Source organism: Suncus etruscus, chromosome 8, assembly GCF_024139225.1.
Source record: "Suncus etruscus isolate mSunEtr1 chromosome 8, mSunEtr1.pri.cur, whole genome shotgun sequence".
Classification (NCBI taxonomy): Eukaryota; Metazoa; Chordata; class Mammalia; order Eulipotyphla; family Soricidae; genus Suncus; species Suncus etruscus.
Genome location: NC_064855.1, coordinates 70,501,857 through 70,529,573, shown reverse-complemented (window position 1 = coordinate 70,529,573; position 27,717 = coordinate 70,501,857). Strand labels below are relative to the sequence as shown.

Genomic DNA, 27,717 nt, shown 5'->3' with positions numbered 1-27,717 from the left:
AAGAACATTTCTGAAACCAGAAAAGATTTCGTAAGCAGCTGCAAACTTCTTGCACTTGCTTCTGGCTCTGAGCTCTGGGATTTGCTTTTTCTATGCCTGAACTTCCAAGCGCCTGTTGAGCTCAACTCTTAGTATGTTTCTCTCTGTACAGACTGGGCCACCAAGAGGACAACTCACTTTGCTGTCTGCTGTCTGGCTTCCCTTTTCCAACGCCCCCATGCTGGAGCCAGAGCCAAAGAGGGGAGTGCTGAAATGCCTCCAGGTGTCTTTTTTTTTTTTTTTTTTAAATAATGAAAGGTCCCTGTCTCTCAGTTTATTCTGTGAAGATTTTGGATGCTTAGGTACCAAACAGCAAATTTGGTAGCTTCGATATTTCCAATCATGCATTACTCACTACATTTTTCAAAGTGTAAACTTTGAACAAACTCTTCTGGTTTTTTCTTTTTCTTCACTGTGTCTCCAGATCTGAGGGGCCAATAGTTCACTGACATGCCCTGAGAATAATATTCTGGGATTAATCCCTGGCCATCCTAGCAGAACAAAGATGCTAGGGGAAACATGTAGTCCTGGAGTCCAAACTGGGGTTGTCCTGGTGCAATGTATGTGCCTCAAGCTCTGTACCGTCTCATAGTTTCCTCAAGGTTGTCCTTGAGACTCAGTTCCAGAGTGGGTTTTAAGCACTACTGTCATTCCGTTTTCATTCCTTGATTCTTGACTTACTTCCTTGATTCAGTGATAACCTTTCCTTACAATTCATTTCTTTTTAAATCTGAAATCTGCCTCGCTCCAGAACAAAAATACAGTCCAACACTTAAACACAGCTGTCCTTCTAAATAGGATAAAGGGCAATCTGCACTATTTGTGGGGTGTTAGAATACTGAGTTCCAGTTTCCTTGGGGAATTTCTTTGGAAGTCCTGCCTAAGCTTTAAACCTAATTGCAGCTTTGGGGGCAAGAGAATAGAATTGTGTGTGGTTAATTTTCTATTTTGTATTTTTGGACTTGGTTGCTAATTATGAGGATACTTGTTTCCAGTTTCAAGGGAAAGTCTTGAAAAAAATTTTTTTGAAACTTGTCACAGTATCTGTGGCCAAATTTAAATATGACTTCTCCTGAGGCATGGAGCAAGTTATTCATCAAGCACAACTTGTCTTCCCAACTGGAAAGAAAGCTGGGACAGTCTGTCCAGTGTAGCTCCATCGCAAAGAACAACTTTCTATGCTGCACCCGCATTTAGCTCAATATGGCTCGAGTTCACCCATTCATGGGTGATTGCAATTCTCTCTGGGTAGGATTTCAGGTCTTGGATCTGTTTTCTGTGGCCTCAAGAAGAAGGCACTGGAGACACATTCTTAACAATTTTGAGGAGATATTTGGAATAGTCTCTAGTTTTACTAGGCTCTGGGTCTATATTGCTTTCCACTGTTGTTGTTAATGTGTATACTATCTCTTAGTTCAGTGGTTAGAGAAGTAATAGGGAAGGTATAAAGAAGGGCCCAATGATGCTGTTTCTGTAGTGTATGTCTTACATAAGACTGGAAGGATAAGTAAGAGAGATATATTTGTCTGCTAATATTTTTCTGTAAGATAGTATGTTAAAACTAGCTCCTACTAAAATGTAGTCTATCAAAAAAGTTTTATACCAGGAAGATAATCATAGCAGCCCATTTTTCCCTAAGTTTTGTTATGATTAATTGTTTTTTTTTCTGGGCTTTAAACACATTACATCATATGATTCCTACCCCTGCCCTCTAAGGTTCAAATAATTTTTATGATAAACATTTCTCTCTTCAGGGGCCGGTGAGGTGGTGCTAGAGGTAAGGTGTCTGCCTTGCAAGCACTAGCCAAGGAAAGATCGAGACCGAGGTTCGATCCCCCGGCGTCCCATATGGTCCCCCCAAGCCAGGGGCAATTTCTGAGCATTTAACCAGGAGTAACCCCTGAGCATCAACTGGGTGTGGCCTGAAAAACAAAAAAAATTTCTCTCTTCCCCTTGCCACTTCCTCCTCAGATAGTGTTCTGTCATGTGAATGGCTGGTTAGAATAAGAATCAAATCCTCAGAAATAGTCCTGAATCTCATTGGATTCAGATCGTATGCTTTTTATCAGTGGCGTGCATGCTTGAAGGTGTCTATCCCAGGGGTATTAAGTGTCTTTGGTATGATCCTATTTTAAAGTATCATTTTTTTTTATTTTTATTTTTTTTGGTTTTTGGGCCATACCCATTTGACACTCAGGGGTTACAGGGTTACTCCTGGCTATGCACTCAGAAATTGCCACTAACTTGGGGGGGACCATATGGGATGCCGGGGAATCGAACCATGGTCCGTCCTACGCTAGTGCTTGCAAGGCAGACACCTTACCTCTAGCTCCACCTTCCTGGCCCCTAAAGTATCATTTTTTCTTAGTATTTTCAAAGTGTAAATGTATAAGAAATGTGTTTAGTAAAATTTTAATTTATAGTTAGTAAATTTTAGTCAATTTGTTAATTGATGTTTTCACTGATTTACAGGAAGTTTGATATTAACATGACCTTAAAAAAGGAGAGATGTGGGGCTGAAGTGATAGCACAGCAGACAAGATATTTATTTTTCATGTAGCCAATTCAAGTTCAATCTCCACATCTCATATGGTCCTCCAAGCACAGCCAGGAGTAATTCCTGAATGCCACTTAATATGGCCTAAAATCAAACAAACAAAAAGGTGGGCTGCATTTACATCTTCCATGCATTGGAATTTTACATAATCTTTTTCCTTTGAGATAGAAAGGATTTTGCCAGGCTGGAGAGATAGCATGGAGGTAAGGCATTTGCCTTTCATGCAGGAGGTCATCTGTTCAAATCCCTGCGTCCCATATGGTCCCCCGAGCCTGTCAGGAGCAATTTCTGAGCCTGGAGCCAGGAATAACCCCAGAGCACTGCCGGGTGTGACCCAAAAACCACAAAAAAAAAAAAAAAAAGAAAGAAAGAAAGAAAGAAAAGAAAGAAAAGAAAGAAAGAAGAGAAAGAAAGAGAGAAAAGAAAGAGAAAGAAAGAAAGAAGAAAGAAAAGAGAGAAGAAAAAAGAAAAAGAAAGAAAGAAAAAGAGAAGAAAAAAAGAAAGAAAGAAAGAAAGAAGAAAGAAAAAGAAAGAAAGAAAGAAAGAAAGAAAGAAAGAAAAGAAAGAAGAAAGAAAGAAAAAAAGAAAGAAAGAAAGAAAGAAAGAAAGAAAGAGAAAGAAAGAAAGAAAGAAAGAAAGAAAGGAAAGAAGAAAAGAAAGAAAGAAAGAAAGAAAGTAAGAAAGAAAAGAAAGAAAGAAAGAAAAAGAAAGAAGAAAGAAAGAAAAGAAAGAAAGAAAGAAAGAAAAAGAAAGAAGAAGAAGAAAAGAAAGAAAGAAAGAAAGAAGAAAGAAAGAGAAAAGAAAGAAAGAAAGAAAAAAATGAAAGAAAGAGAAAGAAAGGAAAGAAAGAAAGAAATAGAAAAGAAAGAAGGAGAAAGAAAGAAAGAAGAAAGAAAGAAAAGAAAAGAAAGAAGAAAAGAAAAGAGAAAGAGAAAGAAAAAAGAGAAAGAAAGAAAGAAAGAAGGAAAGAAAGAAAAGAAAGAAAGAAAAGAAAAAGAAAAGAAGAAAGAAGAAAAAGAAAGAAAGAAAGAAAGAGAAAAGAAAGAAAGAAAGGATTTTGCCTTTTCAGAGGAATGATTTGAAATCACAGTGCCGGGGGCTATGAAGATAGTATAGGTTTATTTTAGAAGGGAGGAGCTCTCCTTTTTAGCATATGCAAGACTGGGAATACTGTTGTGTTTAACTAGACTGTTCTGGCCTAGTCCTAGGAGAGGAAATCTTATGGTACTGATGCTGATTAACAGGTAGCTCATCTGCTGATTTGGCACCACTGAAACTAAGTTGAGGCTTTCCTGAGAAAGTGAGATGTATGAGTGTCAAGCCCTAGTATGGTGTGAAGAGTAGCAGGTGGGTGACAGGTGTCAAACCTGTGAAGGTATTTAGTGGGAATGAACAGCTCAAGAGAAGCTAAGGAACAGGATGATGCCAAGGAATGGGTTTCATTCTTGGCTCTCCATGAGCTGTGGCTGTCCCCAACTGAGATTTTTGAGGAGGGATTTCCTCCCCCACTTCACACTGACACACAGGCACTATTCTTCAGGGCCAAAGGCAAACAGGTCCAAGGCTTTCCTTTTCTCAGTTAATTACATAGCTTACTGGCCTTAAACATGTGGGATTGTTCTATATTTACAGCAGTTGGGCAAGGTTTACTGTCTGTGGTCTGGCTTCTCTGGAGAAGCTTTGTTGGTGTTAACCCGAAATTACCTTTTCCTCTACCTCCAGACTAAAAAAACTCATCTACCTATTCAACAGGCCTCTGTTTTTATGCTTAGTTTCTCAAGGGCTATGAATGCTCTTAGTGTGAGATGCTTGTGCATTGAGTCACCTCTATTTCTTCTCACAGTGCCCAGAAAACTTGGTCCCTGGACATGAGGTATTTTCTTCAAGATGCTCAAAATGGGTTTTGAACAGCTTGTAATTTAGGACTTTAGAGATGACTGAAGTAGTTATAAAGGTTCTGAAATATCTAGTCAAAATGTCAATTGCTAAGATTCCCTAAATCATTATTGTTATGTGTCCCTCTCTTCCCTGTTATTAGAGAGATCTGTTCCCAAGTGGGGACAGTAATCAATTCATTATCTATCAGCCAGTGGTACAGGGATGTTATTTTATCAGACAAACTGGCTATTATTTGACAAGGAAGAGAATTCCAGAGTCTTATTTTTTGATCACAATAATTGATAGAAAGTCTTATACACCATTTTGCTGGGAAGTGCTTAGTAAAATTCTGTGGAATGAGAGTTAATTGGATGTAGGGTAAGGTAAACCTAGTGTGTGCGGGACTTCTGTGTTGGTGACTTGTTCTTCATAAGAGGTTTATTTTAGGATGCCTCTGAAGAACAGAGAGTAGCCTGACCCAGTTCATGATTCTGGCTGTTTCTCTGAAAGGTTTTTCCTCCTCTGGACATGATATTCTCCATTTTTCTATAATTTAAAAAATAAAAACATGACAATTGTGGGGCTGGAGAGATAGCATGAAGGTAAGGCGTTTGCCTTTCATGCAGAAGATTGGTGGTTCGAATCCCGGCATCCCATATGGTCCCCTGAGCCTGCCAGGAGCAATTTCTGAGCGTAAAGCCAGGAATAACCCCTGAGTGCTGCTGGGTGTGACCCAAAACAACAACAACAACAGCAACAAAAAAAAAACATGACAATTGTATGGAAGCACAACCCTGCTGATGAAGAAACCAAGGCTCACAGGGAGAGTGATTTGCCCAGGTTCTTCTTCCAGCTTTCCTAGGGCTTCCATACCACACAGCTCTGGAGAAACTTCCTAAGAGTCCAGAGAAACTAAGGGGCTTTTGAGTGTCACCTTTTAAACATTTTTAAGTGAATGATGCATGTCAAATATTACCACTGAAGGGAATTAAACTGTGGTAAGATTTGGTTTCAGGATTATGAGAGTTTATTTCTTTCAAAAGTTAAACACTTAAGATTTTAGAGTCAAAGCTAGCTCAGATTGTATGTTGGAACTTATGGAAAAGGAGAGACACTTAGGTGTGGCATGGGCCTACATGAGTGTTACGTAGTTTTGGGGGTGTGTGTGTGGAGGGGTAGAAAGGGGATGTGGTCAGACACTGTATTGATTTGCTTGCATATATGTGTGTTTATGGAGATGGAGATGAAGTAACTCTCACTTGTGGTAAGAGTAGCAAAAATTCATAACTAAAAGAAACAACTTTTTATCTTTTCACTTGTTTGGTTTATGATGGACTCTGCCAGTTCCATAACAATCGTATTGTTGGGGCTGGAGTGAAAGTATACTGATAGGACACTTGCCTTGCATGCTGTAGACCTGGGTTCAATCTCTTGTATCCCATATGGTTCCTTAGCACTGCAAGGAATAATTCTTTAGTACAGAGCCACTTATTATTTAGGAATAAGCCTTGAGCACTGCTATATGTGGCCCACAAATGAACAATAATTTATGTTGATTATGTATTTTCTGTGTTTGTTGATTTGACTCTAAAAGGCACTTAGCACCAGACCTGCAAGAGTATGAAGAAGCTATGATGATGTCCTAGCTCTATCAAGTCTCCCTAATTGCCTGTGTTATTGTGTTTCTTGATGAATTGTCACTAGTATTTTTTTGCTACCATGTTCCTAAAGCCTTTACCATACCTGATTATTCCTGATTTACTTGCCTTTGAACAATGTGTGCGTGCGTGTGTATTTGTATGTGTGTTTTCAAAGTGAGGATAGCTGTCTGTAAACTTGTGACAGAAGAGGAACTTGCCAAAATTATAGCAGAAGGGATGAAGTCAAAACGCAAAAGTCAGGGCGTGGGTCCAAAATGGTGCAGGGTGCAGTGAGGTGTGGCACTCCACTGGTTCTCAAGAGCAACTGTTCCTGAGAGATAGAGCCCAGAGGTGTGGTCCTGAGATCTGATGGGTGTGAGGTTCTTAGGCCTCCTTCAGAGGCAATAGTAATGTGCTGAGGAACTTGCATTCCTTCTTTTTAGTCCAGCAATTGGGCACCGGCCCAAATTTTTCTGCCCCTAGTCTTACCTCATCTTCCCACAAGTATCTAAGCTTCTCTTTGTGGCAATTCTGCTGTCTTTCTCTGGGCAGACATTGCTACTCTATTGGAGGCAGGCAGAGGGCTGTGTGCTTGCTTGTGTGGAAAGATTTCTCTTAAGAAAATCCAGGTCACTACAGGGATGGGCACAACCAGCAAAGCAAGTACACCTGTGCTCCCAACCCAGTACCCGGGTACAAGTAGGAGGAACACCCAAAATGTGTGACATGGGAAATAGAACTAAAGTGATTATTTTGTTTTGTTTGGGGCCACACCTGGAGGTGCTCAAGATTTACTCCTGGCAGTGTTCAGGGGACCTATTGGATTCTGGAGATTGAGTCCAGGTCTGTCACATGCAGGGCAAGCACCTTACTTGCTACTATTATTGCTCCACCCCCTAAAGAAATTTTAAAAAGTTCTATTTATTTCTATGCTGAAGATGATTCTTACCTTAATGTTCAGGGATCACTTTAAAAAATGCTTATGGGTGGGGTTCACGTGGTTCTGGGAAGAATTAGGTTTTCTGCCTGTTAAACTATCTCCATGACACTAAGTTGGTTTTTTTTATTCACAAGACTTCTCAGGGTTGGAAGAAGAGAAATAACTATAGGCATATCCAAATATTTTCTTAAACTTTGTTGACAACTCTTCTTTTTAAAGGACTGTGTGCTAAGGAATCTATTTTTGGGCAGATGTAAAGTCAGAGTTTTGAACCTCAAAAAAATCCAGAAAAATGATTAAAGGTCCTTTTAATGATCTGAGTTATACTGTGAAAGAAAAAAAAAAAAAACAGTGAGGTTTGGGCCTGAATGAAAAATGAGTTGTAGGCTACAAAGACAGAATCACCAGTTCTAAGAAGAATAGGAGGAGGGTGAGAGAGGTGAATTGCTTGAAAACATATAACAATTTTATTAGGAAGGAAGAAGATGAATTATTTAATGACCAGAACCTCTGTTTTTTTAAATTCTTTCCCCTTAAAAAATTATTGGAAGATCTTATAACTCATGTGTACTTCATATTTAATTAGTAGTGGTGGGGAAAGTGGGCCATACCATGTATTGCTCAGGGATCACTTTGTGGTGGTGCTTCAGAGACTTGTAAATGGCCAGGGATCAAACTTGTGTCAGCTAGGTGCAAGATGATTAATTGTCTTACTCAATGTATTATCTTTTTTGTCCTTCATGCATATTTTGAATGAAGGGCACATTGAATGAAGGTAGATGTTTTTCTTGCTTCATAAACTGAGGATAATTGGATTAAAGTGATAAAGACCCAAGCAGGAATGGAGCTATGGTCATGGCCCCTCAAGATTCAGCTGCTCTTTCTCCTTGAAGATCTTTCCAGCATCCATTGGTGCTCTAGCTGGGACTATGGCTTTGGGTTTTGTTTTAACCAGGAAGCGTTTCCTCATAAACCTCAGCTGCCACATCCTGCTTCTGCTGCCTGCTCAGCTTTGGAGCCTGTGAGTGGTGGCAACCCAGCCACTAGCCAACATCTCCTTTCTGTGTCCCAGGCACATGGCTGTTCTGATTGTAGTTGGTTTTCTTGGCAGGACTTAGACAATGACATTGTAGAACTTGCGGAGCTGGAATGGAACTTGAGGGATGAGTCAATCTTTTTCTGTTTTATCATTGAGTAAGCTGAGGTCCAGAAATATTGTCTTATTTAAGGACATAAAATCTTTAGAAACTGAGTGGATTTTCTTGCTTGATTCCTGGCAGACCTCTGTTTGCTGGCATCTTGTTCTGCCGTTTAGGGGTCTTTGAAAATTGAGGTAGGCACAAAATCACTGCAAAGGTCTGTCAAAGACATCCTCCAGATAAAGTCTTTATTTTTCATTCTTTACTTTTCTCAGGTTAGGTTCGATGGAATAAAACAGGCTGTATCTCTCACATAGACAAGGAGAATTATAAAGTCCCAGGGTCCCGATTTTTTTTTATGTTAGTGGCATTAGCAGGAAAAAGAAACTTTATGAACTCTCCCTTGTGGTGCTCAGCGAGATTCAAGGTCCCCTCCCCAGGGAGTCTCAGACAGCTAGGCTGTGGATCAATGTGAGGACCTGAGAATTGGTGCTGCTTGGTTCTGCAGTGCCAGGGATTGCCCAGATCAGGCTGGTTTTGTCTGAGGTCTACCAGAGGCCACACCTGGTAATGCTTGGGAAGACATTGTAGTGCTGGAAATTGAACAGGGATTTGTGGGATGCAAGCAATGTGCTTTCACCCTGCTCTATCTCTGAGCCCTCAGAAAGTACCCTTGTTTCTATTTCTATAGTCCCTAAAACACCATTTCTAAGAATTCATTTTCTTTCCTGAAAGGTTGGCTGGATTCACTGTATAGAAACAGCTTTAGCTTCAGTGATGAAAAACTGAATTCTCCAACAGACTCAACCCCCAACTCGGCTCTCTCCCACTGTTCCTCCTCGGAAAGGTGAGATTTTTTTTGTTGGTAGTATGTCATTAATCTTTTCAATCTTCACCCCATTGCCCTATTCTAATCTCTTTTCTTTTTTCCTTTACTCCTAACCAATTTCTCCAAATATACAAAACAAACAAAACAAAAAACCAATATACCAAAACCCTAATATCTTAACTGCAGTATAATATAAAATAGAAATTTTTATTTATTAATGATTGATGAGTGTGAAAATGAATCAGATCATTTAGGGTCAGGAAACTAAAAATTAGAGGGAGAAAGAAAACCTGCATATTTTCCGACTTTCTTTTTTCTCCTGTACCCTCAGACTGTTCTAATAAAAACGCTCCCAGGTTGGTTGGGTTCTAGAATTGAGAGCTCAGCAGTTCAACTTTACAAAAGTGGGATTCTTTCACAGCATTAAGTAATTAACCAATGATTTCAGATTACCCATTTAGCAATTACTGGGGTCATCATTATGAGAAAAGCGTATGATCTACATGATTCAGATAGCAGCTCCAGTCTGACTCGACTGTGTTAATAATAGACCGTAAAATGTTGTTAAAGATGCGATGAGCGAGTTCCTTATTTTTTTGGAACTATTAAAGTGTCTCCAGCTAGAAAGCGGAATGTTCTGTTATATTGGACAAATGCCCTTCTGAAAACAAAAGGAACCTTTTTCCTCCTCCTTATGAAATGTTATACTTGCTGAAAATAGCTGCAGAATGCAAGAAAAATGGAGCATAGTTTAAAAAGAAAGATGAAGATCCAATCATTTTTCTCACTCTGGTTTGAAGAAAAGAATTCTCTTTTCAAAGGAGACTTAAAATAGTATTTTCTCTCTCAACATAGCAATTGCTTGCAGTCTCTGGGGACTTTGCTATTGTCCACTTCTCAGTTTGTAATGGAGCTGTTGAACTCAAGAGAGACAGAGCAGTTTTAGAAAGTGGCTTTAAATATGTGCAGGTAGGCTATTAGATCCTTAAGAGGTAGACATTAAAGAGAGGAAATTAAGCCCTAGTGGCATAGTTGACTATAAAAGCTAAGAACAGATGAACCATTTGTTATCATGGAGAATCAGTTAATAAAAAAAAAATAGCCAGTAAATGCATTTCAGAGAAAGCACAAAATATCAAATCATTCTTTAGTCCAAGCTATACAAGGAACAGATTAGCGATGTGAGTTGTTCTGTATTGCCTCCTAATTGGGATGAGGCCCTAGATCAAAGTCCCCTGACCCCTTCTGGTACGCATTTTAACAAAGATTAGTGGTTCTTCATTCATTTCATGCTGAGAAACTCTGAGGATATGGGATCACCTGGTGGTAGGCAAGATTGTATCAGAGAAATGTAGTATGAATGACAGAATCTGGATTGTACATTCTACTTGCTGCCATATATTCCACTAAATGCTTTTTAAAATTTTTTTATTTATTTTTAATAGTATTTTTTTAACTCTTACCTATATTTTGTTTAAAATTTTTGTATCTTTATTTAAGCACCATGATTACAAACATGTTTGTAGTTGGGTTTCAGTCATGAACAGAACACCCTCTCCACCAGTGCAACATTCCCACCACCAATGCTTCCCATCTCTTTCCTCCCCCACCTCCTGCCTGATAATTCAGCCTTCTCCTCCATTTAAACATCAACACTTATGATCTTGAGCCAGGAAGATAGCTCAATGGGCTGGAGTACTTGCTCTGCATGCAGGAAACCAATGTTTGATCCCTGGCAACTGTATGATTATCTGAGCATTGCTTAGTTACCTTCCCCACATTCTCGTAGCCCTGAGCTAGGGGTAAACCAAAACAAACACTTTTGATTCTCTCCCTTTATTGATACATCCACATTTTTAAGACAGTTAAGGGAGATTTTTTTTCATGTTGCTGGAGTTAGAATGGAGTGATGATCTAAACATTGAGATACATCAGGTTAGTCTCCATAAGTTTTCAAGCCCACTGCAAGTAAACATTAGAGCAGAGAAACATTTGGTAAAGGACACACTTCACAAAGCATATGAAGAGAGACTCAAAGTGGGGTTGCATAATCCTGCAAAACGTGATGGTAGTCATCAGCTGTCACTGCTGGAAACTGAACTCCAACTCTATGTTTTTCAGCCAAACTTGGAGACACAAAAGAGCTTGAGACTTTATTGCTGATCTTGACAGAACATTAGCAAGTGAGTACCTGCCTGGCATTAAAATTAAAAAAAAAAAAAAAATCAAACAGAAACTAACCGACACTTCTGATAAACTGCTCTGATGTTTACCATCCTGCCTGGGGGCAGGAAGTTAGTTACATCACAAGACTTCAGAATAAGGCCCTGGTGGCACAGAAAGAAAGTCTGAGGTTAAGCCCCAGTTAAAGCAGAGAGTGTGAGTCTTTCCAAACAAAGAGATTAGGCCACTAGAAAACAATGGGGTTTTGTTTGAGAAATGGAGGAAAAGTAATAGAGCCAGATTGGAGCTTTAAATTCTCTATGGCCTGCCAGACTCTTCAGAAGAAATAAGCTGCTGACACATTAGCCAGAGAGTTCCATCCTGCCTACCATGAATACTGTCCAAGGTTAGAGCCAGGAACTTTGCAAGTATTGAGTCTGATTTCCAAGAGTTGGCTGCAGAAGAAGATTTGCTTAGGGAGACCCAGTAACCAAGACCCACACCAAAAAAAAAAAAAAGACCCACACCAGTCCCTGAAAGCCCTAGATGAAGCACACAGGCATGTACCCTCAAATTTTTTGTGATCAAAAACCTTAGGACTGGAAGAAATAGTAACTGCATTAGGGAAACCCAGGAAGGGCATCATGAGAATCTCTTTATGCACTTGATTTCAATAGGGAAAGATGGCAAGGACCAGAGAGATCTGTAAGAGCTCCTGGTAAAGAGGTTTTAGTTCAGGCAGGGGAGTAGCTCTGCTTTTCAGTGCTTGTGCTCATCTTAGGCTTCTTGTTCATCCCTGGCACTGAAGTTTCAGCAATTCAGCCCTGGGATGGCCTTGTTTAGTCGCAGAGCAGGGCTTACTGAGTTATGTACTAGCACCTTAGTTTTTTCTATAAAACAGAAATATTTCACATTATACTCTGCAAAACAACCAGGTAAAATATGAACAAATTAGATCCTCAGATTTTTGGGTTTTTTGTTTTTGTTTTTGTTTTTGTTTTTTGTGGGGTGGTGGTGAAAGGGTGAGTTTCCAAGCTACAACTGGATGAGCTTAGGGCTTATTTCTGGCTCTGTATTCAGAGGACCATATGGGTATTGTGAGTTAAACCTGGGTAGGATTCTTACCTGCAATACTTTGTCTAGCCCCTCTCTCCCAGCTGATTTTTAAACATACTTCTGCTCCTAACTTTGTTTCAGATAGCCCTGAATATTAAGCAAAAAGTCTTTGTCATATCTGTTTACTTGAATATTTTTATTGTCCATTTTCTCAAATGTTATACCATTCTACATCAGAAGACAGAGGCTTGTTTTGACAGAGATTATTATAATTGCAGCATAATTTGTATTAGACCATATAACAAGCCTTGTCTACTTCATAGAAATTACAGCCAGTCATACCAGTTAATCAGACATACTTTCCATGGAAAGTCTGTCATTTAGTTGGGTGCTTTGAGATGGTATGATATGGGTAAGCAAGAGAATGGTACACTGTAGTAGTAGATACTCATATCTTTCTCTGTTCACAGGTATGTGAGACAAAAAGATGAGGTTTTATTGAACAAAGAGAGAAGCTGCAGTAACGATTTGAGGGACCCAATAAATTACAGCTACAAGTATGTGCTATGTGAGGGGAGAGTGCTCCCTGACCACTGGGCCATCCGCATCTAGGGTAGCTGCCTTTGGATTGATCTCTCTGGGTGGTTTAGACCATTAAATGGACCCTGTTTACCTGGTTGCAGCAAATTAGAAAAGATGACCATGCAAATATTGTATTTTCTCTTAAAACACAGCTTTTCTATAATTTAAAATGCTTTCATGAAAATATTTGTAATTAATTATATATAGTTGGAAACTATGATATGCTTTCCTCATTATAATATATTTTTGTATACAAATAAAATTTGAACTGGAGTCTGCATTTTATCAGTTGCTACTTTATTTCACTCAGTGTATTTCAATACTCATGATACTTTAGTGGGAACAATATGCCCACTGGTTTCTAGCAAGCCCTTGGGGATGCTGCCTAATGTACTACTAGATAGCAGGAGGATTGACTTAGAGTTACTTCGAAGTTCATTCAGTGCTCTGGAGAGAAATACTGGCATATGGGTAATGGGGTAATGGGGTTAGAGTTTTTGTTTGATTTTGGGGTCATTCCCAACAGCTATGCCCACCTCTGTTCTTAAAGTTACTCTAGATTTAGCTTGGGATACTTTAAGGTGTCAAGGACTAAACTCAGCTAAGATATCTCTCCAACTTCACAAGCATTTATTTGTTTGCTTGTTTGGGCTATATCTGGCAGTGCCTTACTCCTGTTTGAGCTCAGAGATCATTTCTGACAGGCTTGAGGGGCTGTACAGGGGTACTGGGGATCAGACTTAAGTTGGCTGTGTGCAAACACAGGATAGGCAAACACCCTATCCACTGTGCTATTGCTCTGACTCTGCCATAAGCATCTTTTTAAATTGTTCAATTATTGTTTGTAGTATCTTCACTTCTAATATCCCCTTATTCATATCTTAGCTAAAACTTGAGCTCTGGGGCCGGTGAGGTGGCGCTAGAGGTAAGGTGTCTGCCTTGCAAGCGCTAGCCAAGGAAGGACCGTGGTTTGATCCTCCGGCGTCCCATATGGTTCCCCCAAGCCAGGGGCAATATCTGAGCGCTTAGCCAGGAGTAACCCCTGAGCATCAAATGGGTGTGGCCAAAAAACCAAAAAAAGAACAAAAAAAACAAACAAAAAACAAACAAAAAAAAAGAAAGAAAGAAACTTGAGCTCTATTTTATTTTTTATTTTATTTTATTTTTTTATTTATTGGTTTTTTGGGTTACATCCAGCAGTGCATCCAGGGGGTTATTCCTAGGTCTGCATGCAGAAATTACTTCTGGCAGGCTCAGGGGACAGATGGGATGCTAAGGATTGAACTTGGATTGATCGTGTGCAAAACAAATGTCCTACCTAGTATGCTTTTGCTCCAGATCCCTGTTTTTATTTTAAAAAAGAAAAACAAAAATGTTTTTGGACAACTTGCCATGTCTGTTATAGAATGTTGAAGGCTTGGAGAAATGCTGTTGCTACTCTTTGTGTATAAAGGATAAGCTTTTAATAATCCATAGCACATCAGTGTTCATTGGAACAATATAGTTTAAGAAGCCCATGTATGTAATCTCATCTTCCCAGGAGTGTACCCTGTCTGAAAATATACAGCATGGCCCTTGAAAACTGTTGTTTCTTTTGTGGGGAGGGCCAGCCCTTTGGCTTTCCTGGAATATAACATTATTGGTTGTTGAATCATGCATGGACTGTAGGATGTGAAAATGATGATTTTTCTTTTAATTTTTGGGCTATGCCTAGTGGTGCTCATTGCTTACTCCTGTTTCTGCTCAGGGATCTTTTTTTTTTTTTTTTTTTTTTTTGCTTTACCCGGTGATACTCGGGTTACTCCTGGCTATGTACTCAGAAATCACTCCTGGCTTGGTGAACCACATGGGATGCCAGGGGATTGAACTGCTGTCCATCCTAGGTTAGTGCATGCAAAGCAAACACCCTACCACCTGAGCCACTGCTCCAGCCTCAGGGATCACTTTTTTGTTTTTTGTTTTTTGTTTTTTGGGCCACACCCGGTGATGCTCAGGGGTTACTCCTGGCTATGCGCTCAGAAGTCGTTCCTGGCTTGGGGGACCATATGGGACACTGGGGGATCGAACCGCGGTCCATCCAAGGCTAGCACAGGCAAGGCAGCGCCACCGCCCGGCCCCAGGGATCACTTTTGATGGGGCTTGGCGGGGAACCTAAATGGAGCTAGAGATTGGATGTTGGCTTGGCCACATACAAGGCAAATGCCTTACACACTGTACTATCTCTCTGATCCCAAGATGTGAAAATACATTTTTTAATTTTCTGCCCTACTTCATGGAGAAATAGCAAAACAAAATTGTGACATAGAGAGAAAAAAATCAATTGCCAACCCAAAGGTTCCTGCTCCAACCAACCCACAGAACAGGATCCTAGAGCACAGGACTGCATCTGGAAAAGTGACACCAGAGTGTGAGCGAGAACTGAACTGAAGTCACATCTGAGTCAGTGATGCAAGGTGTGTGTGTGTGTGTGTGTGTGTGTGTGTGTGTGTGTGTGTGTGTGTGTGTGTATGTGTGTGTGTGTGTGTAATATCTGGCATCACCTGAGGGTTTAATTTTAGAAATATCCTTCTAGATTTCAGAGGGGGAGAAGGGAGAATATGGATTTTTTTTCAAACTAGTCCAGATTAAAATCCCACTAGTTTGAATTAAAACCTCACCTATCTCTCAAAGGACATGGAGAGTCTAACACTCCTTTTGGGGCTCAAATTCCAGACTTCCTCCCCTCCTCCTCATTTCCTCCCTCATTTTCTCCTCTTCCCTCCTCCTCTTCCTCCTTTTCATATCACAAGGGCATTTTTGTCTCTATATTGAGACAAAAGGAAGTTTTACCTGAAGTGGATGTGGAGAGCAGTTTCCAGCTCATTCATTGTTCCTCAAGGGATAGAAGAGAGCCAGCAGCTCTGGAATGATGGGACCAGAGGGAGCAAGGCCTCTATTTCCTCCAGATTGAGTGCAGGAAAGGGACTAAATGCCCTAGGGTCTCTTCAGCACCTTGAGTTGAGGGTCTCTGGCCTCTACCTTAGACTCACAACTTTTGCTTGAAAAAGCATATGAGTTGTTGTTGTTGTTTTCTGGTTTTTTAAATAAGTATGTCTTCCACACCCTTTTCCAAAATATTTTCCTGGGCTAATTTATTTGACAAAGAAGTTTTGTGATGAGAGACACCAAACAGGAAATGGCTGTCATAGCTGCTGTCTGCAGCTCTTGTTTTTTCAAAAGGCTTTCTCCTGCATAGCTCACCTCTGCATCACCCACATTATTTAAGTACAGGACGACATGGAAGGGGAAAGGGAAAGGGAAGCACATTTTTAGAAGGGAACGTTTGCCTTCAAGTTCAAAGTTTACTGAGGGAGAAGGGGGATAATGCACATGGGAGAATTTACTGGCTCCTTGCCACTGCAGGGCCCCTTCACTTGTGGTGTGGTTGTCTCTGTGTGCAAGCCCTTTTCTTCTCTGTTGTTTTGGTTAGTTTTGCTTTATTTTGATCAGTTCAACTGCTTTAGAAAACCTTCCTCACACCACAGTTGGTGTATTACTGTGGTAATTTTTATTTTCTTTTTATTATATTTTGTTTTGGGACCACATCTGGTCCGCTCAGGGATTACACCAAGCTCTGCACTCAGGAATCACTCCTAGAGAACTTGGGGACCACATAGGATGCCAGGATTGAATTCGTGTCTTAAACACATGTCAGCCATGTGGAAAGCAAGTATTCCACTCACTGTACTTTCTCTGCTCCCATCCCCAAACTCAACTGCTGTTCTTATAGCACCTTCCTTAAACACATTTGATTTGCAATGACAGCATCATTGGGGGTGAGCTTTTCCATACCCCCTATCTATCCCCCTACCCGATGGCCTGTAACCTCCCTAAAGGCTAGATTTGTCAGGCTGCCCAGCAAGGTGCCTCACACCAAAAACATTCAAGTCACGTCTGTTGAATATATGAGGCAAATTTCTCATCTTCCACAGCTCAGATTGGCCAGGCATAGTGTGTGTTGCTTGCCTGCCTGGTCACCTCTGTCCCTCATGGGGACACATCCTCTTCTTGCATTTTAGTCTTGCATTTTCCAGGGCTCTGTTACCTAAGCAAAGAATCCAATCATGAGCCAAGACCCAGTGCCTATGAGTCCCTTCTCAGTTCACTGGAGTGATGATGGTGGGTGAGGGACTTCTAAAGATAGTGATGCCTTTGAGAATCACAGGAATGAATCTCCTTCATTGATGAAATAAAATCTTCAGTGATGAAACTTCAGGCACCCTGACCTGTAATGAACAAAGAAGTAAAATTTCCAGTCACTCTAGAGAACTGTCTGATACTAGGATGACCTTGGTCCTCACATAAAATTAATACTATCTTTTACTACTCAAGGATTCTAAAGTCAGTGATATTTTCAAAGCCTTGGTATGGAAAAACCATTGTATTAGCATGTTGTGTATATGTGAAGGTGTGCATACATATGTACAGAGGTGTGAGATATGCATTAGTCAAAAAAACAAGAGACAAAGACAACAGGCCCCAGTTTGGCAGATCCATAAGACAAGGCTGACCATGGGTTAAGGTGATGTTGAACTGCAAATTAACAGCACCATTGCAATTGGGACAGACCCACCTTCTTTTCCTTTTGCTCTTGGCGATCAACAAGATAAAACAGGGAAACAGGATTACTTTGCGAGTGAGCTTTCATGCATCCCTTGAGAAGAGGTGTTCCCATGAGATCTCCAGAGGCAAGTGACCTACAGTCCTGGGCCCTAGGCCAAAGCCAGTTCTTCATCCTAAAGGGTCAGGGCTTGGCTGCAGATTCTGAGCCAGAGGAAGCCTCAACTCAGCCAAGAACAGGTCTTGCAAGGGCAGGAACATAGTGTGACTTCATTTGTCAAGGCTGCCTTGATGGTGAGGCCTAGAATGCAAGGAGGCCCAAAGAGCAATGGCTGCTCCCTCTGGAGGGGATTCTCAGTCAAGTGTTTTTGCAAGTGGGCTACTCATTGAACTTTTGGGAGAGAGCACAGTAGGAGGAAAGGACAATGAAAAGGACCTGGGGTTTTTGAAAGCTGGTGGGCAGCTCTCCTTTCAAGCAGCAGAGGGGTTGGCCTTGACTCCTTGTTCCTTCTCTGCCTATGATGGTTGAGCTTCCTTTGGCTGATACACAAAACTGTCCTCAGCTGAGCTGCCTCCTTTGAGGCTCAAGAAAACAGAGGATGGGCTGGCTGACTGTTAAGTGACCAAACATTGTGGCTCTGACAAAGAAGTTTCAGGAAGGTGAAATCAGAGCTCTGAATGCACCATGGGGGAGAGGGGAAAACGAGTTCTGCCAAGTCAGAGTATAATTAACCCTCATCATCTCAAGGGACCGGGACCATAGAGAGATTATCTTTGTCCAGAAGGACATTCACTTACCAATTGCTTGTCCAGATAAGAGAAGTTGCATAAGGTACAAAGAAGAAAAACATTTAGGAGGGAGGTCACCTTGATGTGAGGAAGGCTTTGTGTTCAGATTAGAGCTATCCCCCAGGGAGGTTATGAAACAGGTTAGGGCAGTGGTCCCTGAGTCTCAGCCACCAGGAAATTGAAATCTGAAGGCTTCTTTCTCTTCTGGCAGTGCTTAGGACTTACTCCTGGCTCTGCACTCAGATGATCACTTCTGGTGGGCTGAGGGGACCATATAGGGTCCTGGGTATAGAATCTGAGTCAACTGCTTGCTAGTTGTACTATTCATTATACTATCACTCTGGCCCCAACTTTTCTCAGTATTAAGAATCTTGGTTGAAAAAAAAAAAAAAAAAAAAGAATCTTGGTTGAGAGAGTGAAAGCATTGCTTCTCCATGGCAAGTGGGAGGCTGAGTGATAGTTTTTTAGCTGTTGTATAACCATTTGTAATTTGTGATCCTTTAACAGCAAAAGCAGTAAGTTTTAATTTTTCTTCAATATTTATTGAGATACCATGATTTACAATCTTTTTTGTTTGTTTGTTTTTCTGGGTCACACCAGCAACGCTCAGGGGTTACTCCTGGCTCTACGCTCAGAAATCGCTCCTGGCAGGCTCAGGGGACCATATGGGATGCTGGGATTCAAACCACCGACCTTCTGCATGCAAGGCAAATGCCTTACTTCCATGCTATCTCTCCAGCCCCAAGATACCATGATTTACAATCTTTTTTTTTTTTTTTTGGTTTTTGGGCCACACCCGGTGACGCTCAAGGGTTACTCCTGGCTATGCGCTCAGAAGTCGCTCCTGGCTTGGGGGACCATATGGGAAACCGGGGGATCGAACCGCGGTCCAACCAAGGCTAGAGCAGGCAAGGCAGGCACCTTACCTCTAGCGCCACCACCCGGTCCCCATGATTTACAATCTTAATAACAGTTTCATGCATAATCATTTCAACACCACATCCACTATCAAACTGCCACTTCCCTCCAGCAGTGTCCCAGACACACTTCCATCCCCTCCCCTCCTACTTCACACACAGAGTAAATTTTCCTTCACAAAAATTCTACATTTTCAATTCCTCTACATTCTGAGGTCCAGGAATCCTGTTGTTGCAGTGCTGAGAAACTAGAGCAACAGGGAGTTGGGGACAGGGCATTGCGAGGAAAGGCATTTTGTGTCAAGATCCAGCTTAGAGCTTCACATGAAAGGCCTGTGTTCTGCCACTTAAGACACATCCCTAGGGGGCCGGAGAGATAGCACAGCGGTAGGGCATTTGCCTTGCATGAAGCAGAACCAGGATGGATGATGGTTCGAATCCTGGCACCTCATATAGTCCCCTATGCCTACCAGGAGCGACTTCTGAGCACAGAGCCAAGGAGTAACCCCTGAGAGCCACCAAGTGTGACCCCAACCCCTCCAAAACACATCCCTATTCACTGGTATTAAGTTATTGGGGTGTAGTTGGATAAGACCCACCTGGTACTGCTTGGGGTTACTCCTGGGTGGTGCTGGGGATTGAATCTGGGGCTCCCAATATGCAAACCCTTTGAGTTTTCTATCTGGTACTTAAGTTTCCTCACTCTCCATTTTGTTTTGTTTTGTTTTGATTTGGAGAGTTGGGAGCTCAGGACTAGGGGACTGCTTCTGGTGGTACTGGCAGGGTATGGAATTGAGCCCAGGCTTCTCACTGGCAATGTACTCCAGCCCTTTGAGTCATATCCCAGCCTCTTCCTTTTAAAGACAAAATTGTTCTTCCCTTAGAAAGGAAAAGTGAGAGATTATATCATTAAATTGATCCTGATAATTGAGGCTCTAAACTAGACACTGACCACTTTATTTCTTCCAAGATGCAAAACTCCTGACACTGTTGCTGTGAAGACACTTGTGTTTATGTCCAGACAATTGTTTTTCAGTCTTGTTTGGGCTGCCCTAACACAAAGAGCACTGAGGAACACTAGGGAATGGTTGCAAGTCAGCCCCTGAAGATGTTGACTGATGGAGGGATGGAGGATGAGGCCTTTCTCCTCCAGCTCTGACCTTGCGTCTGTTACCCTGTTCAGTGGGCGATTCTGAGGTGAATGCGGCGGGAAAAAAGCCAACAGGCAGTCAGGCTTCCGAAGAAAACAGCTCTTTATTCCGTGAAGAGGCCGAAGCCAAAAGGCCTAAGAATAGGCCACAGGAAAAAAGCTCCTCACCTTCCACAGACCCTTGCTTTTATGCCCCAGAATCAGATACCGCCCAATGGTGGGAGCAGAATCAGGTACCACCCTTGGGTGGGAGTAGAATGCCAGGTCACACCCTAGGGTAGGGCACAATCACGGATCAGGGTAGGGTCAGTAACATAATAATCCCATTAAAATGTTTACATACACAACAGGGAACCTGAAGCCACTGCATTTCATTGCTTAAGCATCACAGATTTTATGCTTAATTTTCTTTTATTTTGCAAAAAGAATGGGTATACAACCATTATGTGTTGCTTAAAAAATCGTGTCAGGGGTCAGAGAGATAGTATAAAGATTAAGGCACTTGCCTTATACATGGTCAGCCTAGATGCTGATATCTCCAGCATCCCTTGTGGTCCTCTAAGCACTGACAGGAGTGATCTTTGAATACAAAAACAGGAGTAATCCCTGAGCTACCATAGGGTGTGATCCAACACCTTTCCCAATCCATTAACACTTCAATGTAGGCATTATTTAAAAACAGGGTGCCATGGTTATGTGGGGTGATAATTATGCAGTGAAGTATGATATCTGAGAGAGGTGCTGGTGTCTGCAAATAAAATGCTACCTCCCTAATAGACTGATAAATTTAATGCTACTCCAGGGGTCACCAGCTGTCCATACAGCTTAGGAAGGGCAAGGAAGAATGTGGTGGGGCTGAGATGGATGAGCTAATCTGGTATGAGTTTACAGAAGAATTGGAGTCTACTTTCTCCTGAGATTTATCCTTTTGTGCCTTTGGGTTTTATTTTATTTTTAAAAGTGAGATTGTTACTAAACCAGAGGCTGGAAATACATACCTTGAAAACCAATATTCAAGAGATCAAAATTAATAAGGGGGTGGGGGAAGAGAAGAGTTTATTTAGGACTCACAACCTGAGACTTTTATTGGACTCTTTTTTTTGTTTTTGTTTTTGGGCCACACCTTGGTGGTGCTCAAAGGTTACTTCTGACTTTACCCTTAGTAATTACTCTTGGAGTTATTACTCAGGAGGCCATATGGAATGCTGGAGATAAACCTCAGTTGGCTGGCCACATGCAAAGCAAGCACCTCTACTCACTGTACTATATATAGTTCTAGTTCTAGTGGTGGTCTCTTGGCATTCAAAAACCAATATCACTTCTTAGGTTGGATTTATATAGGGATAGTTGAAAAAATAGTTTAGGGGCTGAAGAGATAGCATGGAGGCAGAGCGTTTGCCTTGCATGCAGAAGGACAGTGGTTCGAATCCTGACATCCCATATGGTCTCCCAAGCTTGCCAGGAGCAGTTTCTAGCACAGAGCCAGGAATAACCCCTGAGTGCTGCCGGGTGTGACCCAAACCACCCACCCAAATATATAGGTTAAAAGAAGTTTTGGGTTATGGCCAGAGCAGTAATAACCAAAGCAGTATCGAGGCTGCTGAGGCTGGGATCAGTAGTTCATATATTAGCCTTCTCCCTGTGACATAGTCTTTCTTTTCTCTGGAATCCTTCCAGAGAATTTGTGGTAGACCCTTTTTCTGGACATGAGAAGTTCCAGGAGAGTTCTCAGAGGGCCCATTTTTTGTTCCAACCTCCCTCCATAAAGATCTGGATTAGCATCCAACACAGCCAGCATGAGAACATGTCTTTGGGTTGAAGGACAGGAAAAAGACCAAGAAGGCAAGAGCTAAGAGGTGTACATGTGAGGAGCAAGATGGAGTCTCCAATGCTTGTTCACATACAACATGGTCCTTTGTTCTTCAGGTTGTCTGGAAGATGCCTTTTGAAGTCTGACCACAAAAGCCTTTATCTGTTCTCTCAGGTCTCACTGCTTTTGAACAGTTTTTATTTAGAGACCTGAATTACACATGGTGGGTAAGACTTTATGTGCTCTGGCGCCTCCAGACAGGCTGAAAGTGAGCTGGGAACTTTCTTAAGTTACTACAGCTACCTGTCATCTGGCTGTGGGATGTGAGGACTGTCAAGTGTTGCAGGACCTTTCCGGGGTAGCACTACAGCCTGGGAGGTCACATTGGGGCTTCCGAAGGCAAAGACATCCTGTTCTGGGATTGAAATAAACAAGGGTAACATTTGAGTCCTTCAAAAAGAACTGCTTCAAGAAGGATGTTTATATGATTGTAATTCCAACTAAATCCACTCCTGAGCTTTTAAAGGAAGCAGAGACAGCTCTCGCAAGGGAGTGTTCTGTACCAAACAGAACAGTGCTCTGTGCAAGGCCTTTGATACAGCTGCAACCTGTTTTCAGGTAGGTCTCAGTGTCTCTCAGTTCAGAAAAGGGGCAAATATTTGTTTGAGTAGTGGAAAGGGCAAACAGGAACACATTATGGCCCATCCTGACAAAACTCTCTTTCTCTTTGTTATCATTTTCTTTCTTTCTTCTCGGTTTTCCTTCCTATTTTTCTTTTTTCTTCTGGATTAAAGTTTGTGACTATTTAAACTTTACTAGAGTCCATATGTTTGTTTTATAGGTACACATACCACCAAAGTGCCAGTATTTCTTTCCCAGAGTCCATATGACTACTTCTATCCTTTTAGACCACCACATCTTTTGTAGCCTCAGTTCTGTGGTCAGAAGTCCACACTCTTTCAGGGCAAAGTCTGAGTGACTGGCTTTTTGCCACTTCAGTTTAGAATTCCTTGAGAATTTGATGGACAGAAGTTTCAGACTTGGATTTTTGTCAATGAAGCACAGTGTACTCATCTTCCAATTGATGCCTGACAATCTCAGTACAATGGCTGCATGTCATAGTGGACATATGACTTTTGGAGAAGGGCTTTAAAGAATAAAGTTCAAAGACTCTTGTAGCTGCCAGGTTAGGCCTAGGAAATATGTGGAAAAGAGAAAGCATGGAAGTTACCAAAGAAGCACAGCTCTTCAGGAGCCTGTAAAGCTAAACTGACAGTTACACCTCTTGGTCCATAGGAGAGGCACATTATTGGGGATCTGATGAATGCCCCCTGACTGTCCAGCTATTTGCACTGGCAATCTGCATCTTTAGCTTAGCACCTGTTTCACAGTTTACCTAGCCATGAATGGCCATGAGCATTTGAGGTGTATGTGGGTGGCATATCTTCAGAAGCTGGTTTGTGCCTGGCATATAGCAGGTTGAGACTTGGCTGAAATGAGTTGAAAGGAGTTGGTGTTAAAAGCAGCTAAGAAGTGCTTGTTCTGCCTTCTTGGCACAAACTGCAATTAGAATATTAAATGAATAGCTCCCAGTTTTTGAACTAGCTTGGAATAATGGGAATATAGCTGAACTACCAGCTAAAAGAAGTAAATTAAAATTTTGCTTCAGCTATTTTCTAGTTGGGCGAGGCAGGGGAAGTTATTTAATCCATGTGAGTTTGAATTTTATGACATAAATGAAATTTCCTAATTAATCGAAGGCTTAGAAAGAGACGTAGAAGAGAACACAGAGATAAAAACATCTGTGAGAAAGACAGAAGGGTGGGGTGTGTGATTCTTTTGTGCAATTGAAAGAATGTGATGATTAAGTTTATTTATTGTAGCATATATAGAGTTGTGTTTTATTTGCTGTTGTGCTTGGGGTAAGCACCCTTATGGTATTTTACTGAAAATTAGCATATCCTTTTAACAATTTTAAACAATAATGCTAGAATAACTAAAAATTTCACATAAAATTATATTCTACTATTTTTGCAAGGGAAAGGGTATAAAATCAATCAAGTTAATGTTGATATAGTAGAACACAGTAACTGATGCTGGAAGTCAAGTCATGGTGCTGTGGAGAATGCAGGGACTTACACATATATACATCACTGGGTCTGTACTTGCACTTCATCCTTGTTTCCACCTCCCCCTTTTCTGCCATACAGCTTGCTCAATGCCTACTCCTGACTCTGTGCTCAGGAATCTTTCCTGGTAGTGCTTAGGGATCTATATGTGGTGCCAGAAATCAAAGCAGGGTCAGTCATATACAAGGCAGGTACCATAATCCCTGTACTATCTCTTCATCCCTCCCATGCGTAAAAGATAAACTCTCAAGGGCCGGAGTGATGGCGCAGTGATAGGGTGTTTGCTTTGCACACAGCTGACACAGGACAAACCGGCATCACCTTGGTCCCCCAAGCCAGGAGCAAATTCTGAGTGCAGAGTCAGGAGTAACCTCTGAGTGTCATCGGGAGTTGCCTAAAATAAAAAAAAAAGATAAATTCTTAGCAAGAAACACATTCTATAATCACCATATGTATCAAAATACAAAATTTGTTAAGAGCCAGTGAGATAGTACAGCAGGTAGAGTGTTTGCCTTGTATGCGCCAACTTGGATTCAATTCCCATATGTTCCACCAACACTACCAAGAGTAATTTCTGAGCATAGAGCCAGGAGTAACCCCTGAGCATCACTGGGTGTAGCCCCAAAGCCAAAAAAATAATAAACAAAAGAAGAATCTTTTAGCGCTCACAGGGCCCTTTACACCAATTCCCAGACGCTATTAGAGCATGACTTTCCTGACATCTTGTCTTGAGATTTTACTTTAAATTCTTCTTGCTTTGGGCCAGAGAGATAGCCACCTTCCTTCCTTCCTTCCTTCCTTCCTTCCTTCCTTCCTTCCTTCCTTCCTTCCTTCCTTCCTTCCTTCCTTCCTTCCTTCCTTCCTTCCTTCCTTCCTTCCTTCCTTCTTTCCTTCTTTCCTCCCTTCCTTCCTTCTTTCCTTCCTTCCTCCCTTCCTCCCTTTCTTCCTTCTTTCTGTATAAATATTCTATATACACCTTCATAGACTGGAATCAGGGGAACTGAGAAAAACATACCAATAGCAGACCTCTATTTCATGTGAAAGCAGAGTTGCCAAGACAACCTGCATGAATGTTTGCCAGCTGTAGGAATACATTGGTTGATCCACCCTGAGACACAGTAGGAGGAGCCTGTGGTGGCTAACAATGCCAACAGGTGTTTGGGTGCCAGCTGGTTACATTATGATTCAGTTTACTAGCCGCAAACATCTGTGTTTTTTCATGTTTTCTGCTTTATGCATGACTTCTGTTCAAACCACAGAGATGCCCCACCACAATATTGGAGTACTCAGGACTGGTTGACTCCAAATTGGCCTGAACAATTTCTTTTGGTCTCCCAGGTGGGATCCAATCTTTGAAGGGTTTCCTGTCCAGATAGTGTGAATTTCAAAATTTTAAGTGTCCACTAAAGGTGAAATGTCCAACTTTCTGAGGAGCACAGAAGAATGTTGGAAAGCAAATCATAACTGTGCTGTTTCTCTGAGACCCAGGTTGTGTTGTAGCATAACAGGGTTTTACTGACAGATTCTTTGCAAGTGGAGTTCAAAAAAAGCAGAAAGCTGGAGAGAAAGTTCATAAGTTAAAGTATTTGTCTTGCATGTGGCTGATCCAGGTTTGATGTAGGGTCTCATATATGGTCTTTTGAGCTCATCCAGGAGTAATCACTGAGAACAGAGCCAGGAGTAAGCACTACTGTGTCTAACTCCCAAAACTAACCATCAAAATAAAAGAAAATAAAAAGTAAGGAGGGATAGTAGAAAATAGAATAGGGGAAAGAGGAGAGAAATATTTGACTGCATTAAGCATATGTGAACAGTATAATGCAAACTCTATCTTACGTTTTTTTTTTTTTTCTTTTTGGGTTACACCCGTTTGATGCTCAAGGGTTACTCCTGGCTAAGCACTCAGAAATTGCCCCTGGCTTGGGGGACCATATGGGACGCCGGGGGACCGAACCATGGTCCTTCCTTGGCTAGCGCTTGCAAGGCAGACACCTTACCTCTAGTGCCACCTCACAGGCTCCATATCTTATGTTTCAGATGAATGATTATCCCTGTAGTGAAGACAGAATTCCACATCTTCCATTTAGAAGCTATGTAAGAATAGTAGGCAGTTCAGATTTCAGCATCTAGGGAAGATGGGAGATGATTCCATAGATCTATATTATGAAGGTCTTTGAACTATTGAGCTAATTAGATGACTTGACGTTCATGCTAAGGTTAAGAAATGCTCATGCTAATAGTGCCCCTGAAATGCTGACAAGTCAGGTTTTCTCTCTCCTCCCTAGTTTGCTATCCATCAACTGATGACCCATCTTGGCTGCTTTCTGGTTCCAGTTTTTTCTCTAAATGCTCAAATACTAAATATTGGAACATTGTGGGGTAGAGTTTTCACAGGGATAGTAAGAAAGTAAATAGGAGTCACCATGTCTGCACCTGGCCAGCTCCATAGACTCATTCTGTTCTTGAAAGACATGTAAACCAAGCTGTGAAAAATTATAAGTATATTGGCCACACAGATTAAAGCTGGCAATCTCAGGATGAGAGGGCAGGACAAGTTCCCATTCTGCTGAAGCTAGGCCTGCTGCACCCACCACCCACAATTACCACTTTGCCCATGGCCCTGCTTCACCACTTCTCTATGACTCTCTGCAGAGTCACCAATCTAACCAAAACTTCAGCTATACCAGTATTTGGGCTGATATCACCAACATTTTTTATGGAGTGAGTGTGGGCACCCTCTCTTCCCTGCCCCCTGATCTTCTCATACTTCTGGAAGACCTGGAAGCTGAAAACATGCTACACAAAAGATGTAGTAGCAGTAATAGTGCTTAGAAAGTCTGGACTGCATAGCTGTAACTCCATTCTTATAGCAAGTATTACTATAATATAATATACATATTATATAATATATATTATGTTTGTATATAAATATATTGTGTAATATATAATATAATAATTATTATTATTGTTAGTGGGACACACCTGCCATTGTTCAAGAGTTACTCCAGGCTCTGCACTCAGAAATTATCCTCCAGGGACTGGAGCAATGGTGCAGTGGTAGGGTGTTTGCTTTGCACAAGGCTGGCCTAGAACGGACCCTGGTTTGATCTCCTGGCATCCCATATGGTCCCCAGGCCAGGAGCAATTTCTGAGCACAGAGCCAGGAGTAGCCACTGAGCATCACCAGGTGTGGCCCAAAAAATCAAAAGAAAAAGAAAAAAAAATAAATTACTCCTGGTGTGGGGCTGGAGTGATAGTACAGTGGTAGTTCATTTGCTTTGCACTCAGCCAACCTGGGACATACCTGGGTTTGGTTCCCAGCATCCCATATGGTTCCCTGAGCCTGCCAGGAGCAATATTTTGAGCACAGAACCAGGAGTAACCACTGAGTGCAGCTGGGTGTGGCTCAAAACCTAAAAAATTTAAGAAAGAAAAAGCAAGAAAGCAACCATGAATGAAAGAAAAGAAAGAAAGAAAGAAAGAAAGAAAGAAAAAGAGGA

General features: G+C 41.4%; 1 protein-coding gene across 1 annotated transcript in view; it reads left to right on the top strand.

Moving 5' to 3' along the window:
- RGCC (regulator of cell cycle) overlaps positions 1 to 11,288 on the top strand; it is a 12,785-nt gene extending 1,497 nt beyond the window's left edge. Inside the window, 4 exon segments of the mRNA XM_049778493.1 lie at positions 8,929 to 9,002; positions 9,004 to 9,040; positions 11,144 to 11,170; positions 11,173 to 11,288. Of these exon segments, the coding sequence (XP_049634450.1) occupies positions 8,929 to 9,002; positions 9,004 to 9,040; positions 11,144 to 11,170; positions 11,173 to 11,288 (254 nt within the window).
- The last annotated feature ends 16,429 nt before the right edge of the window (positions 11,289 to 27,717 follow it).